This window comes from Cyrtonyx montezumae, unplaced genomic scaffold, assembly GCF_038088225.1.
Source record: "Cyrtonyx montezumae isolate F1298 unplaced genomic scaffold, pur_monq_1.0 scaffold_43, whole genome shotgun sequence".
NCBI lineage: Eukaryota > Metazoa > Chordata > Aves > Galliformes > Odontophoridae > Cyrtonyx > Cyrtonyx montezumae.
The window spans coordinates 1,272,737-1,285,928 of record NW_027072049.1 but is presented as its reverse complement, the minus strand read 5'-3'; the positions used below and the strand labels follow the sequence as shown (position 1 = coordinate 1,285,928).

The following is a 13,192-nucleotide window of genomic DNA, read 5'->3' as shown; positions in this document are numbered from 1 at the left end:
TTCGTTATTGGCCTGCTTCTTTAATTTGGATCCCCGGCCATCAGCAGAATGTTATTTAATATCAGGCTCCAATCTGCAAGAATAGATTCTTCTAGAAGATGGGGTATTTTTAGCAGCTGCCTGGATTGGCAGAGTTGGGATGCAGTACGAGAGGCAGAGCTCCCACCACCACCCCAGCCCTCAAAAACCATCAGCTCCATCTGATGGGGAGAGGTTTTTAGAGGGAGATGGAGGGGCAGTGGAGCATTACAAACACTTCTCCCCAAGAGTTCCACTTTCTGACAGAAATGAAGGCCGAATGCTCCTTCCTTTTTTCACCAGCACAAGCAATACGTCGCATCCACGTGTCTCAAAGCCAGGACAAGAGAGAACAACTCGAGCAGGGACAACATTCACTCGAGCGACTGTGAGCAGAGGCAGCAAACAGAAATAGCCTGATTTAGTCAACACCACCATCCAGACCTCAATGCTCAAGAAAACCTAAAGAGGGAAAAGAGAAAACCTAAAGACATGCAAAAAAAACCCAAACCAGAACACAGATCCTCAATGCAGTGGCCATCGCGAGGCAGTACTGGGCTGGTCCTGAGCCCCACGCTGCTTTAGGACAGTGCTCCTCGGACCCACGTGGATGTCATTCAGACATGGCAGAAGAAAGCTCAGAAGAAAGCTTGAAACACATGGTTAAGTTTTCGAACGCATTCACGAGCTCTGAAGCCAAGCGTTTCACAACAGAAGCCAACACAAAAGTCATTGTATCAGAAACAAAGAGCAATCCACTGCAAGCTGATGGCTGCACGAAGGGACAAACAGCTCAACTGCTCTGTGCCCTCCTTCCCTCAGACCCAGAGGACTCCCAGCTTTGGGATGGGGCACCTTCCCATGAGCGTGGCTGGACCCGGAGCCATCACGCAGCCGTGGGGCTGCACCTCGGTACAGAGGGAAACTTCCCCTCTAAAATCAGCACGCAGTCTCTCACGCTCAATGCCAGGGCTCCAAAACTGATCCCAGCCAGCACTGAGCTAACGACCAATTACAAAGATGCACTCTTTTATTTTTTTTAATCAGCGAGATCATTTCTTGTTTTCCTTGTGATCCCCAAGACATCCCTGGGAGGCAGCTGCTGCTCAGCTCTCAGCCCCACGTGTGTCACAAAGGGATGCAGGCAGAGGGAGATGGTCAATCCCTAAAGGATGGGGCACTGCTGCTCTGTATGAGGGACAAGGAGGTGCTGCCCATCTAAGGACGAGACCACATATTCTCAGCCTTTGTCTACGCAAGCACCAGCTACATAGATAACGAGATGTTTTTAGACAAGTAACTCTCAGAAATGAAGCGAGACCCGCGGGAGCTCCAGTGCTTCAATGAATGCTCCATTTGTACCAGGTCAGCAGCTCTCAAGGGCAGTGGGACAGGCACAGACACATCCCTGTATTTCCTGTCGGACCGAAATCCCCCGGCTCCAACAGCAGCACGCTCACTGCACGATGCTAGTCTGACTCGTTGAGGAACTCCAACGCCTCCGAGAGAGCTTCTCAGAGCAGAAATCATCCTCAAAGGGAGGGGGAAGCAGTTCAACTCTACACAGCAAACCCTTCACGCAGCTCCGGTGCAGCTGGCCGGGAGCAGGCAGACAAGAGCAGGCAGACAAGAGCGAGATGAAAGAGGGTCTGAGGAATGCCACAACATCAGAGCAGAACAATACAGAGGATTCCAATGGCAGCCTCCCCCAGTAACAGAGCAGCAGCGAGGCTCTCATTAGCAGGAGCCCGCTTCGTCACCGCTACGAGAGCAGTGACGTCTTGCAGCCGCGGCTTTGTGCGAGCATCACAGCTCCAAGCTGCTGGGAATTCATCCTGAAGGACACACTGGGTGCCCCCTACCCCATTTGGGAGCCACACGCTGAGAGCAGAAGCGTTCAGATCACCACCGTGCTGTGCAAAGGATGGGAGGAGGGAGCGGAGCGCGGTGTAACTCGAGCAGCAAACCCACAGCTCCTGCCCTGGGGGAGAGCTCACACGCACAGCACTGTGCTGACACACAGCCACCGAAAGGCTCTAAATCGCTTCCCCTTATGATCTATCACACAGTGCCTTTGTCCCAGCACTCACGTTCAACTCGTCCGAGCTCCATCTGCAGAGCAGCTAATCCCATCGGGGCTTACCTGTACCCGGCCGCGTTCGGTTTCAGGTGTTTAATATAACCAACGCACACCTGGACACAGCACCGAGGGATGAGGCAGTGCTGCAGCACAACTCAGACGGGTTATGAAAGCTCTCAGCTCCTGCAGAGGACACTGCTTTGAAAATAAACACCGCTCCAACAGCCACAACAGGGAGAATGAGCTGCAGGGATACGCAGAACACCTTATACCCCGGAGGTGTGGTGCAGGAGGGCAGGAAGGGCAGCAGGGCACGTGCCACAAGGCAGCAACCCCAGCCAAGGAGCTGGTCACCACCACGGCTGGACACAGATGGCATCTGCCCCCTAAGAGCTCAGAGAGCTGCTCGTGCCCTCTGAAAAAGCAGCTGTAAAGAAAGCCGAACTGCACAGCAGGTAAGGCGCTTTAAGATCTAATACACAAGTCTGTGTCAATCAGTGCTTTCAGGTAAGATTTTCCACAAGCATCGCTTAATGAAAACAGGTTTAAGTCCCAAGGAGCTAAGGTGCTTTGGGCTCGCTGCCCGTTCCCAGAGGGGGTGGGGAGGGGGTGACCCATTGGCTGCACAGGAACGCTGCCCTCGGGCACGTGGTGAATCAGCACAGGAAGGATCTCCTCTAAGCAGCTGCCTACACCTCAGGTCGAGTTATTTCACTTGGAAGGAAAGGCTCTGACCCATGCCCGGCAACGCACCTTGCAACGCCAGAAGACAACGCTCAGGTGCATACGTTGTAATGATGTTTAAAACTGATCTGCCATCAGAAATAGAAGCGGTTGACGCCTTGCAAGCCTGCCCAGCGATGCTGCCATTTCTTCCAAGTTATTTCTTGCTGTGTCAGCACAAACAGCACCTTCCCTCTGACATTCATGAACACACAGTGGGAGAGTGGCCCACGGCAGAGCAGGAGCACAGACCCCTGTTCTCGTTTCAGTCGGACTCGGTGCAAAGGCGATGCCACAAAACGTTGCTCGCATGCAGCAAGGGCCCTGCCAGCGTCCTGCATCCAAAGCACAGCCCCACAGAAGGCTGATTGTCCTGGCTTTCTGAAATAGCCAGCACTGGAATAGCAGCAGTCACATGGAGCAGGGCTCCGATTCACACAGGAATAGGCAGACTTCGCCGTTGTGGTTTTTATTTCTGCTGCTGCCCCAGCCTAGAAATGGCAGTAGTTGCTCAAAAGGAAACTTCTCCTCCTGGCCAGCGAGATGCAAGCTTTAGTAGAGCTGGAAGCATGCTGAAAGCCTCGGCCTCCACCAAACACACCGAGCTCAACTGTGGTTTGCACCGAAGCCTCACTACTGCAGCAGAACATGGCATAGTGGGACACACACACACACACGTGCCCCCAGCAGCACTGCAAGCTCAGCCTGCACCCTCAGCAACTGCCAGTTCACGTTTCTCATTCTTCCAGCTCACTCTGTTTCAAAAAACCATAAACCTAAAGCAATCCCCAGGCACCCAGACCACAGCGGGTCGGCATGTGGAGCAGCAGAGGGGATGGAGAGGCTGCAGCACACAGCAATTCAGGCTGCACAGCAGCTGCACTGCTCCCTTCCAGGGGGTGCAGGAAGGGCACCCACGGCCAACACAGCTGCAGCACCCACCTGGCACACAACCACCACCTCCAGCACTCCCAAGGCCAACTGCCGTGGGTCAAAGAGCCACGGGGCCTCTGCCAACCAGATGCAAATTGGAGAAGGAGGGGAGAAAAAAAAAGCACTGCTACGATGCAAAGCACTGATGTTGTAATGTTTGTTCTCTTCCTGCGATGCAAGGTGCCTTTCCTTGCACAGCTCGGTGAGAAGCAGCTTCCAGAGGCACGTGAGGGAGCTGCATGCTCCTGCAGCATCCCAGCGTGGGGGGCTGCTGCTCTGCACGGGGCTGAATGGGCAGAACTAAACCAGAGAGCTGCAGACAGGGACAGAAGGGGACAGTGTGCCACCCAGCCAGCAGCAGCTTCCCTGTCACAAGGCACCCGGACAAGGCACGGCCTCAGAAGACTTAATACCTAACTCAGTCAAAAGATTAAATAACTAACTCGATAACAGAGAGCCGTAGATAAGACACACGGAAGTGAGACGTTCGTGCACTGATGTTTAAGCTAATCCAGGCTGCAGGAATTTCTTGCTGGGTCAAGATTCTCCTATTCCTATTGGAGATCTGCCTGCAAGGTCACCTGAGCCCTTTGCTGCCCTCCTCTCCCAGCTGGGCAGGGACTGCACAGCTCAGACCATCGTCCACGAAGCACACACACAAGCACAAGCTCCCTTCTCTGTGAGCCCACTTTCTCCAAGAATCCATTTTTGAGATATGCATTAACTCCCTCCCTAAAAAACAAATAAGGAAAAAACTAACCCAACCTGACCTTGCTTCCTACTCCAGAGCGTATTGGATTTGGTAACACAGTGTAACATCATCAGCCCTGAAGCAGCAAAAGCTCAATCTTGGTCATTAAATAGGAGCCACCAGGGAATTCACTGAATGCTGAGTGCCTGCGAAGCCCTACGAGCTCCTCTGCTGTAAAGACACCCAAATGGAGCCATCCCAGCTCTAAGCTCAGAGAAAAACTCACAAACACAACGGGGGTAACAGCTCCAAATATCTAACCCGGTATCCTAAGAGATGGGAGCCAGCTCCAGCTGCACACGGGCTGAAAAAGCACCGCTGGGATATGTTCTGCCCAACGCTGGACAACGAATGACAGCACAACAATTGGCCCTCAACCCCCACCCCCCCCCCTCCCCCCAGTTTGCAGTCCTCCATTAATAAAGTACAAATAAAGTCCTGCAACATTTTCTACATCATTATGTGTTACTATGGAAACTGCAAAAAATAAAAAATAAAAAGTCACACGTGGAGGCCTACAGCTCTGCTGCACCAGGAATACCTCGATCCTCCTCATTTCCCTCTTTAATTTGGTGACCAAACGCTTTGAGCCCAGTGAGAAGAAGTCACTGCTGCAGTGCAGGTGAGCTGCTTTAAGTTGCTGAATGTTTGGCTAAGCAAGCACCCCAATGAAGTTAGAGCTCCCAAGGAAAGCTCAGTGTGTGCCCAGCGTGCTGGGAGGGACACTCAGAGCTCTGCCCGTGCTGTTCGGTGCTGCAACTGCAGGGACACCCTCTATGCGGGAACAGAACTCTAGGTGCATCTTGCAGAGCAGGGATGCGTGCGTGCAACAGACGAACCGAGCTCTTTTAAGGCAGACAAAATATGCTGCACAACTGAGTGCTTGAGGACAGAGCACGCTCGTTAAGACAGCAGCGATTAATCCGCTCCAGCAGCGGCGGCGAGCTGCGCCGGCCCAGCTCCGCCACCATTATCGCAGGGAACATCTCGTATTGCAGCTCCCACATCATGGTTGCACACGAGGGCCGGGGAGCGAGCACGCAGCCATCTGCCAAGCTGCTCACCTGCACTAACCCCCCCAACCCCCCCCCCCGAAGCACCGCAGCCCCACGAGCTGCTGCTGCATGCGCTGTAGGGGCGGTGGGGCTGCTCTCGATGCAGCTCCTAAGGCAAGCAGTGGATGAAAGCTCTGAAGAGCACAGCTCTGCAATTGCCCTGGTTGGAACAAATGCTCTTTAAGCAGGGCAGCCCCCCAGTGCTGGGGGGGCCGTGTGAAGCCCCGGCCTGGTGTGCCTGTGCCAGGTACCTCCTGGAAATAGCTCGCTCGCTGCAGCAGCAGGCATTCCAAAAGGCAACCTCAGTGCAGAGAAGGTCAGGGGGGAAAGAAGAGCTGGATGTTAACTCGAGCAAAACACTTCGCTCCATCGCTGACCAGCACAAGGCTTACTGATGCAAAGGCACAGAACCACAGCGCGGGCTGGAGAGCGGAACCAGCACCCGTGCAGCACCCAGCTGGCTCCACACGGGCAACTGCAACCGACCCAATGGCAACCGCAGTTTGTTTCTGCCTCCTGGCTGAATCACCAGCCAGTGACACCTCGAGCAGGCCAAGGCACGTGTCCATCCATCCTTCCATTGAGAAACACAGCAACGCGAAGCCGGGTCGGTGCTGAAGTTCCACCTGGTGTGTCCAAGGAAGGCCCAGCACAGACACCCAGCTCTCCAAGCCTTGGAAAGGAGACACTCAGCCAGGGTGTGCCCAAAACACACTGTGTGGAAAATTCAGGGAGGGGGGGGACAGTGCCAGACGAGCAAGGGAAATGCTTTCCCCCGACTGCTGAGCGAGCGCAACCAGAACGGAGCTGCTGGAAGGGAGAACAAAGGAGGGGGAAAGAAGCCAACGCTGCTGCATAATGAAAGCCAAAGTCTTGCAGGGAGAAAAAGCACATCTGCAAAGCGCACCTCTGCGATCTCTTTAAGGAAGCCCACGTCTGCCATTCCTCCACTTTTTATGTCAGGCACAGACACTTTTCAGCTTGGATCCGCATCAGAGAGGGTGAAAACGCATCTCCGCGCTGCAGCCGCTCACAGATGCGGTGTAATGCAATGCAAGTCTGCTCCCCACCCCCAGATGGGTGCTTCAGAGAGCAAGAGTCAGGATCAGCTCTAAACGGGGCCCCTTTCCCTTGCTCCAACGCTAACTGCAGCTTCACAGGGGGCTCTGGGAAAGCAGACGAGCTGCCACGCCAGTCCTGAAACACCGGTTTGCGCTCACAAACATCGTTCTGCTCCTTCAGATGCCACCATGGACTTCTTCCACTGAAAAGTCAAGTAAATATTGATTCAAACCTACCCGAAGCATCACCCACACCTGATGGAGAGCCCGCTCCTCCTCGCTGCTTCACTGGGTCAGGGCTGCAAAGACAAAGTGTCACGTACGGGTGATGCCCGACCCCAAATGAGCTCCAGCTCCCCACATTACCTCTCACACATGAGCACAGGCAGAGATGCAACTTGCAGCAGAAGCCAAAACCCAGCAAGGCAAGAAGAAATCCATTGTGAAATGAACGACGTGCTGCCAGAGCTCCACACAGCACAACACCGTGGAGAGCAGCTGCAGCTCTGCAGGACCTGAGCATCAGTGCACTCACACAACGCTGCACGGTGCTCTGCTGCATCCCACCCCACAGCCCAGCTGAGCACGGCACCCTCTGCCTGTGACCTCCCCCTGAGGCACAACTTCAGCCCAGAAAGATATATTTAACCCAAGGCATCAAACTCCCTCCAGGATGGGAGCCAGCACTACCGTAAGGAGCTCTGCAGATGGCAACGTGAGCACTGAGGAGAATCCTAACCTCCCGCCCCCTCCCTGCAAACTCCAGCAGGGATCAAGCAGGGATAAAGTCAAGCAGCATGCTCAGCATCCCCACACCTCTACAAGGTGTGCACGGCCATGATTTCTACACTCATTTTTCTCAGCATCTTCTCCAAGCAGTGTTCTCGCGTGCCCTCTTTTTCTTAAAAGCAACAGGGACTCTGCAGAGTGCCCTACTTAACTCTGGATACCTGATTAAGCGTTTTTGAACAATGAACTGCGCTCTGCTCTTCTGCTTTCACATGCAAAGCAAGCATATGCTTAGGATTTGCTCTCTTTCTTTCCCTCCTCTGATGAAAGTCGTTTGAGGGGCATCACCCCGACCAAGGCGCTGCTGCCGAGCAGGGATGACTGCAAGTAATTCAGGTGGGACACAGAGATGCTCACAGATGGGTCAGGAGCAGAGCTGTAGTCGGGACCCACAAACGCAGCTGGAAGTCCAGGATAGGAAAAACACCACGTGTGTGCAAGCAAGGAACTGAAAAGATGTCATAAGGAGATGAACCTCCTATGGTTGTTCTGCATAAATGAGAGCAAAACACGTTGGTGATCCGTAGGGAAAGCTTCCTCACTCTGCAGCGTGGGATCTGCCCCACGCCTCTGACACAGAGATGTTATTTATAGGCCTGGAGATAGAGGCCACCTTATCACACAGGCATGTGAAAAACAAAAGGAAGGGAGAAACAACAGAACTTGGGAACTCTCATTGCTCAGCCAACCCATGCACCGACCCCAGGCTCCCCTCAAACAGCCCCAGCTGGGTGCAGGACCCTAAAACCAGCGCTGACAAAAGCACCTATTAGCAAAAAGCCTTCAGTACTCCTCCAAGCCCAGCAACCCCCATCCACCCAGGCAGCACAGGGAGGAGCCAGCACACCAGCTCCGGGGCTGTGCAGTGATTCACTGCAACACTGCAGTGCAGAAGGTGCTCGGATTTCCCACTGTGACATGGGATAATTAGGAAGTGTGCTCCAGCATCCTGACCGCGGGCACCGCAACCGCCACGGCTGTACCGGGGCACTGCCCGAGCCTGCACCAAATATTTGCTCCCATCACCTCCTCGGGAATGTTTTCCACGATCCTCAGCCTGAGGTTGGAGGGGAAGTCGCCGATGACCACGGGGCTGCTCGGCACAGGTAACTCGTGGGCCAGAAATAGCTGCAGAGTTCTGATGAAACTCATCCGCAGCCGAACGCGAGAGGAAGGAACCAGTCTGAGGAAGGCAGCTGCTCCAGGCACACGTGCAACAAGTTGCACACCATTAGCCTGGGAGCAAATGAAACACCGAGGTGGTCCTTGATCCACCTCAGTCTGAACGCAACCCAAGCTGCACGTGCCCTCTTTGCAAAGCATGAGCTGCGTGAGACCCAGGAGCACGTTATTAACCACGGCTGGCAGGGCTTCCCAAGAAGGTGTAACAAATACCTCCCTGCTTTGTTTATGCACTGCACGAAGGCCTGGGAGAGCTCCAGAAGGACCCACTGAGCTCTGCTGGAAGGATGCAATCCCTGCCTGATGGGCAGGACCAGGCAGGCTGCAGCAGGGCAAATGCTTCAAGTCTGTCCTTGACCAGATGCTGTTTCTGGAATGCCACCGTGCCAGAAAAACTCAAAGGTCAGCTCTTATCAAAGCACAACGTAAACAGGTCTTTATTTCTTTTTGCATGCTTCTACTTGGATCCCACAGGCAAGGAGCAGGCTGCAGGGCAGCACCCACAGCACTGCTCTCCCTAGGGAGCTCCGAGCCAGCAAGGGGTTTCTTAGGGGAAGAAAGGAGCAGCCAGGAACAGAACCAAGGGATGAGGCAGAAGTTTTTAGGCACCACCAAGATATACTGCCTCACTATAGGAATTGTGAATAAGCATAGTAAAAAAAAATATATCTTCCCTCTAATAAGGAAATTCAGCGAGCTGCAAAATCCAGCCATACTCGAGCAGCCCTGCAACAAGGCTTGGCTGTCTGTGCTCATGCAAACGTGGAACAATGCTTCTGTACATACGAGGAGCTGCCCAAGGCAGCTTCCCAGTGGAAAAAGTCAGCTCTTCCCCTTCCTGTCTCTTTGAGAAGAAGGCTATTTAGCTGTGCTGGGATGCACCAGCTCCTAGGGATGACTTCAGGAGTTCCAGTTAGGAGCACAAACCTCAACACGAGAGCCATCGTCAAAGCACTTACGCCAACAGGACAGTCAATGCTGCAGAGGCCAATCACTGGACACCCACAGGCATCAACTTCAACCGAGCTCCGGTGGGCCTGCCCTAGATGCCAGTGCACACACACACAGCAGCTCCTGCCACTGCACACAACAGAAGGAGCACTCTTTATTGGCTTTAAAATCTCTGGTTTTTAAAGGGGGCCGGGGAACGTACAGGCATGACTAACACAAAGGGCAGAGAAGTCAGCAAAGGATTTCACGCATCGCGTCTCTGAATACGGCGCTTCCTCTTGGGATTAATGAGCGGCAAGGAGATTTCACTTTGCTAGACAACACATGAACCCATGAAACCCATTATACAGGAAATTTAATAACATTATCTCGGACAGAAAACTTCATCAAACACCGCCTCTAATAACTGCAGTAGTGATAAACTCAGTTTCGCTACTGATCCCAACAGTTTGCAGGCATCACAAAACAGGAGGAATGCTGCCAAACTCACCCCTAACAGCACGAGGGCAGCACCAACCAGCACACACCACGTGCTAACATCCCAGAATACAAAGTTTAGCTACAATTCAGTATCTGAGAGCTGTACCACGCAATGTGTTTACGAGCAGTCCTCCACGAGTGGGTTTCTGGGGGATGCTGACGTTACTGAGCACGCACTGCATCCTCCTGCTTCACTCAGCAGAACTGACCAAGCTCAAGCATCACTTTGGACAACAGGGACCCAATTATTTCTCCATAGAGATGTGAGCACACCCCAATAGGGTGGGGATGCCAATAAGGTCCCTGTTGCGGAGAGGACCGCTCGGGTTGTAGAGAACTTTTAGTCAACCACAGCCATGCTTCAGAAACTGAGTGCTGAGCTCAGCCAGCACAGAGCACATCGTCCACCCCTGCAAGCAACATTTCCCACAGCCCAGACACAGAACAGGGCCTTTTTGGAGCTCAGTTCTTCACACTGTGACAAACTCTCCCAGGGAGAAATGCTCTTCTTTGGAAGAAGGATTTCTCATGTTCCTTGACCTGCCGAGGCCTCTCTCCTTGACGATGATTTTCCTCCTCCACACACAAACTCACAGCTAATACTTATGCAAACAGCATCCAGTTAACAACACATTAGGCTGCTGTCATCATCTAATGCCTCTCACAAATAAAAGATTCCCACCAGCAACCTCTCAGAGATGAAGGAAGACGACACACTCGCTCCATGCTTCCACCAGCACTCAGACCAAATCCCTTCAGACTTTTCTCTCCCCAGTAGCAGCCAAACATAAAAAAACAGAACTCTGCTGTCAAAGATTCTGACTGGCCTTACTGGTTTACAACAAAGCTTCTCATTGTGAAAAGACAAACGTTTCAGGGGACAGGTCCAACACACAAGCAAGCAACCAGATAAAACTGGTTATGGTATTTTGGGTCTGCTGCTTGAGCTGCTGCCCTGCAAAACACCAACTGGAGGCACGAAGAATGTCTGTCTTGAGAGCTGACCTAGGAAGCAGGCCACAAGTCACACCACTCCAGTTTTAACCTTTACTACTTCGATCTAAGCCGATCAAAACGTGTCCCCGTGACACCCAGGCTTTCCACCTGCCACCTTTCACCTCGCTCTCACCCTGCCACAAGTAAGCAAAGTAAGACTGCTACTCACAGCGGTACGTGGGGCTGCTCTGGATCTGCTTTGGTCAGTTCCTCCTCTTCAACGTCAGATTCTCCTCCTGAGCTGCTGTCAGTGACATCCGAGTCAAACGCCTGCTCGCTGGATCTCAGGTTGGCCATGCCACTGGCCGTGAATCTCTCCAGCTCTTCCGATATCGAATCGCTCTTCAAGAAGCTGCTTAGGCCTTCTGAAGTTACTGTCTCACTCGCAGCTTTCCTCAAAGCTGCTTCCGCTTTTCTGGTCAACATCAACTGGCTCCGATGCCTCACAGGGTCCAAAGTGGGAAGCTTGCTCAGAGTTTTCTCCAAGAAGCCCCCCAGCTGCTGCTGGATGTGTCTCTCCACCTGCTTGGCCTGCACCACCTGCAAACGTTTCTGCAGCCTGCGAGCACGGCTCTCAATGTCTGCCTGCCGTCGCAGCAACGCCCTCGTCCTCATCTCGGAGTCGAGAGCGCTGTGCTGACCGGCCGACAGGGAAGGTTTCTGCTCCTCCAACTTACTGCTCCCAAAGTCCGAGTGACTGCCAACCCCAGGCAACCTCGTCTCTCCGCTGCCACCCTCGAGCACCTGCTGCTGCTGCTCGGTGCAGTTGAGGGAAGATTTGTTTGCAGTGCTATTATTGCTAAAAGGAGTCGTGCGTTCTGCATCAAGGCTTCTGTGTGGAAGAGTGCAATTGGTCAACCCGGCCTTCAAGTCCCCCAATTCAGAACCTCCTGCGCTATAGTCACCGCCCTGGAGGGCAGCAGCAGGAGAAGCACACTTCCCACCGTTCAGAGCACTAGGGGTTTCGTGGTCTGAACTGGTAGTTTTGGCCAATTTCTTGGCCAAGCCATTGACAGGCGCTTGCGGGAGGGGTGGCTGGCTATTACTACTCATGGTTTTTAGATTCTCCAAAGTAAATTCCAACACCGGTTGCCTCCCCAACAGATCACTCGTTTTCAAGAAGGACTGAGATAAGAGAGAGTGAGATTTAAGGACTGTCTGCTTGTTGAAGACTCCTTGCAGCTTCAGAGGCTCTTTTGAAGAGACAGATGTTACATCCGAGCAGAGATAAGAGGCCACTAGTGGCTGCAGCTTGCCCAGCTCTTCCTTCGTGGGGTTGTTTCGGAAATCTAAACTGGGATCCTCCGGAGCAATGGCTTTCCTTTTGGTGCCGTTGGCAGCCAGGAGGATGCTGTTGGCGTTGCCGTTGCTCTCGGCACTGCCAGGTGACAAGGTGGAGGACGGGGGAGCCAGCTTGAATCGGATGTGGTGAGCTTCAGCTGCTGCGTCAGTGAGAGCGGGCGCCATCGCAGCCATTCAGCACAGAGAGATGGGAAGTCCAGCCTGTCCCGGTGCCGAGGCCAGCTCCACTGCCTCCCACTGCCTCTCCCGAGGACAGCCTGCAGGAAGGGAAGGAGAAAGAGAAAGTTAAGCCGTGCGCTTGGACAAAGTACAATAACACTGATCCCACGCCCCGGTTGAAAGCACTGTGCGCAGAGCATCCTCCCCGTGCCACCAGCAGCTCTGCACCGAGCGGAGCCGTGGGGCAGGTGAAGACCGACGTGGCACAAGGTGGGCTGGCCCCAAGGATCCCACAGAGCATCCACTGAGCAGGCCCGCATCCTTCCAGGTCTTCAGAAACAGTTCAACCCAGGTACCACTGCCCAGCCCCCAGCTCACCGATTTCTCTTTGAAATCCTTGAGCTACATCTGTAGAACACCATTCACTACTACTACTGCCAATTCAGGTAGAAGGAGTGACAAATGAGAATTGTAACGTGGAAGAGAAAGGCCTTGAGGGGAACAAATCTCCATCTGCTCCAACTCCCAGCAGCTAAAGAAACACCACAACCCCACGTCCGCTGGCAGACCCACAGAAGGAAAGCCTTGGATTTCAAGGAAGTCAGTTCCCCGGTGTGAACAAAGCCTACTTTCCCAGAAGTTCATTTCCGAGCAGGCCAGGTGATTTCCAGCATCAGCAATTCCTACTTCTCTTTCAAAAAGATGGATAAAG

At 53.4% G+C, this 13,192-nt stretch overlaps 1 protein-coding gene across 3 annotated transcripts in view; it reads right to left on the bottom strand.

The window, feature by feature from the left end:
* KANSL1 (KAT8 regulatory NSL complex subunit 1) overlaps window positions 1-13,192 on the bottom strand; it is a 104,489-nt gene that overhangs the window by 77,463 nt on the left and 13,834 nt on the right. For all 3 annotated transcript variants that reach the window (XM_065747229.1, XM_065747230.1, XM_065747228.1), the window contains exon 2: window positions 11,189-12,578. In XM_065747229.1, coding sequence (XP_065603301.1) covers window positions 11,189-12,495 — 1,307 coding nt within the window. In that variant the 5' untranslated portion in view covers window positions 12,496-12,578. The remainder of the gene's footprint in view (window positions 1-11,188; window positions 12,579-13,192) is intronic.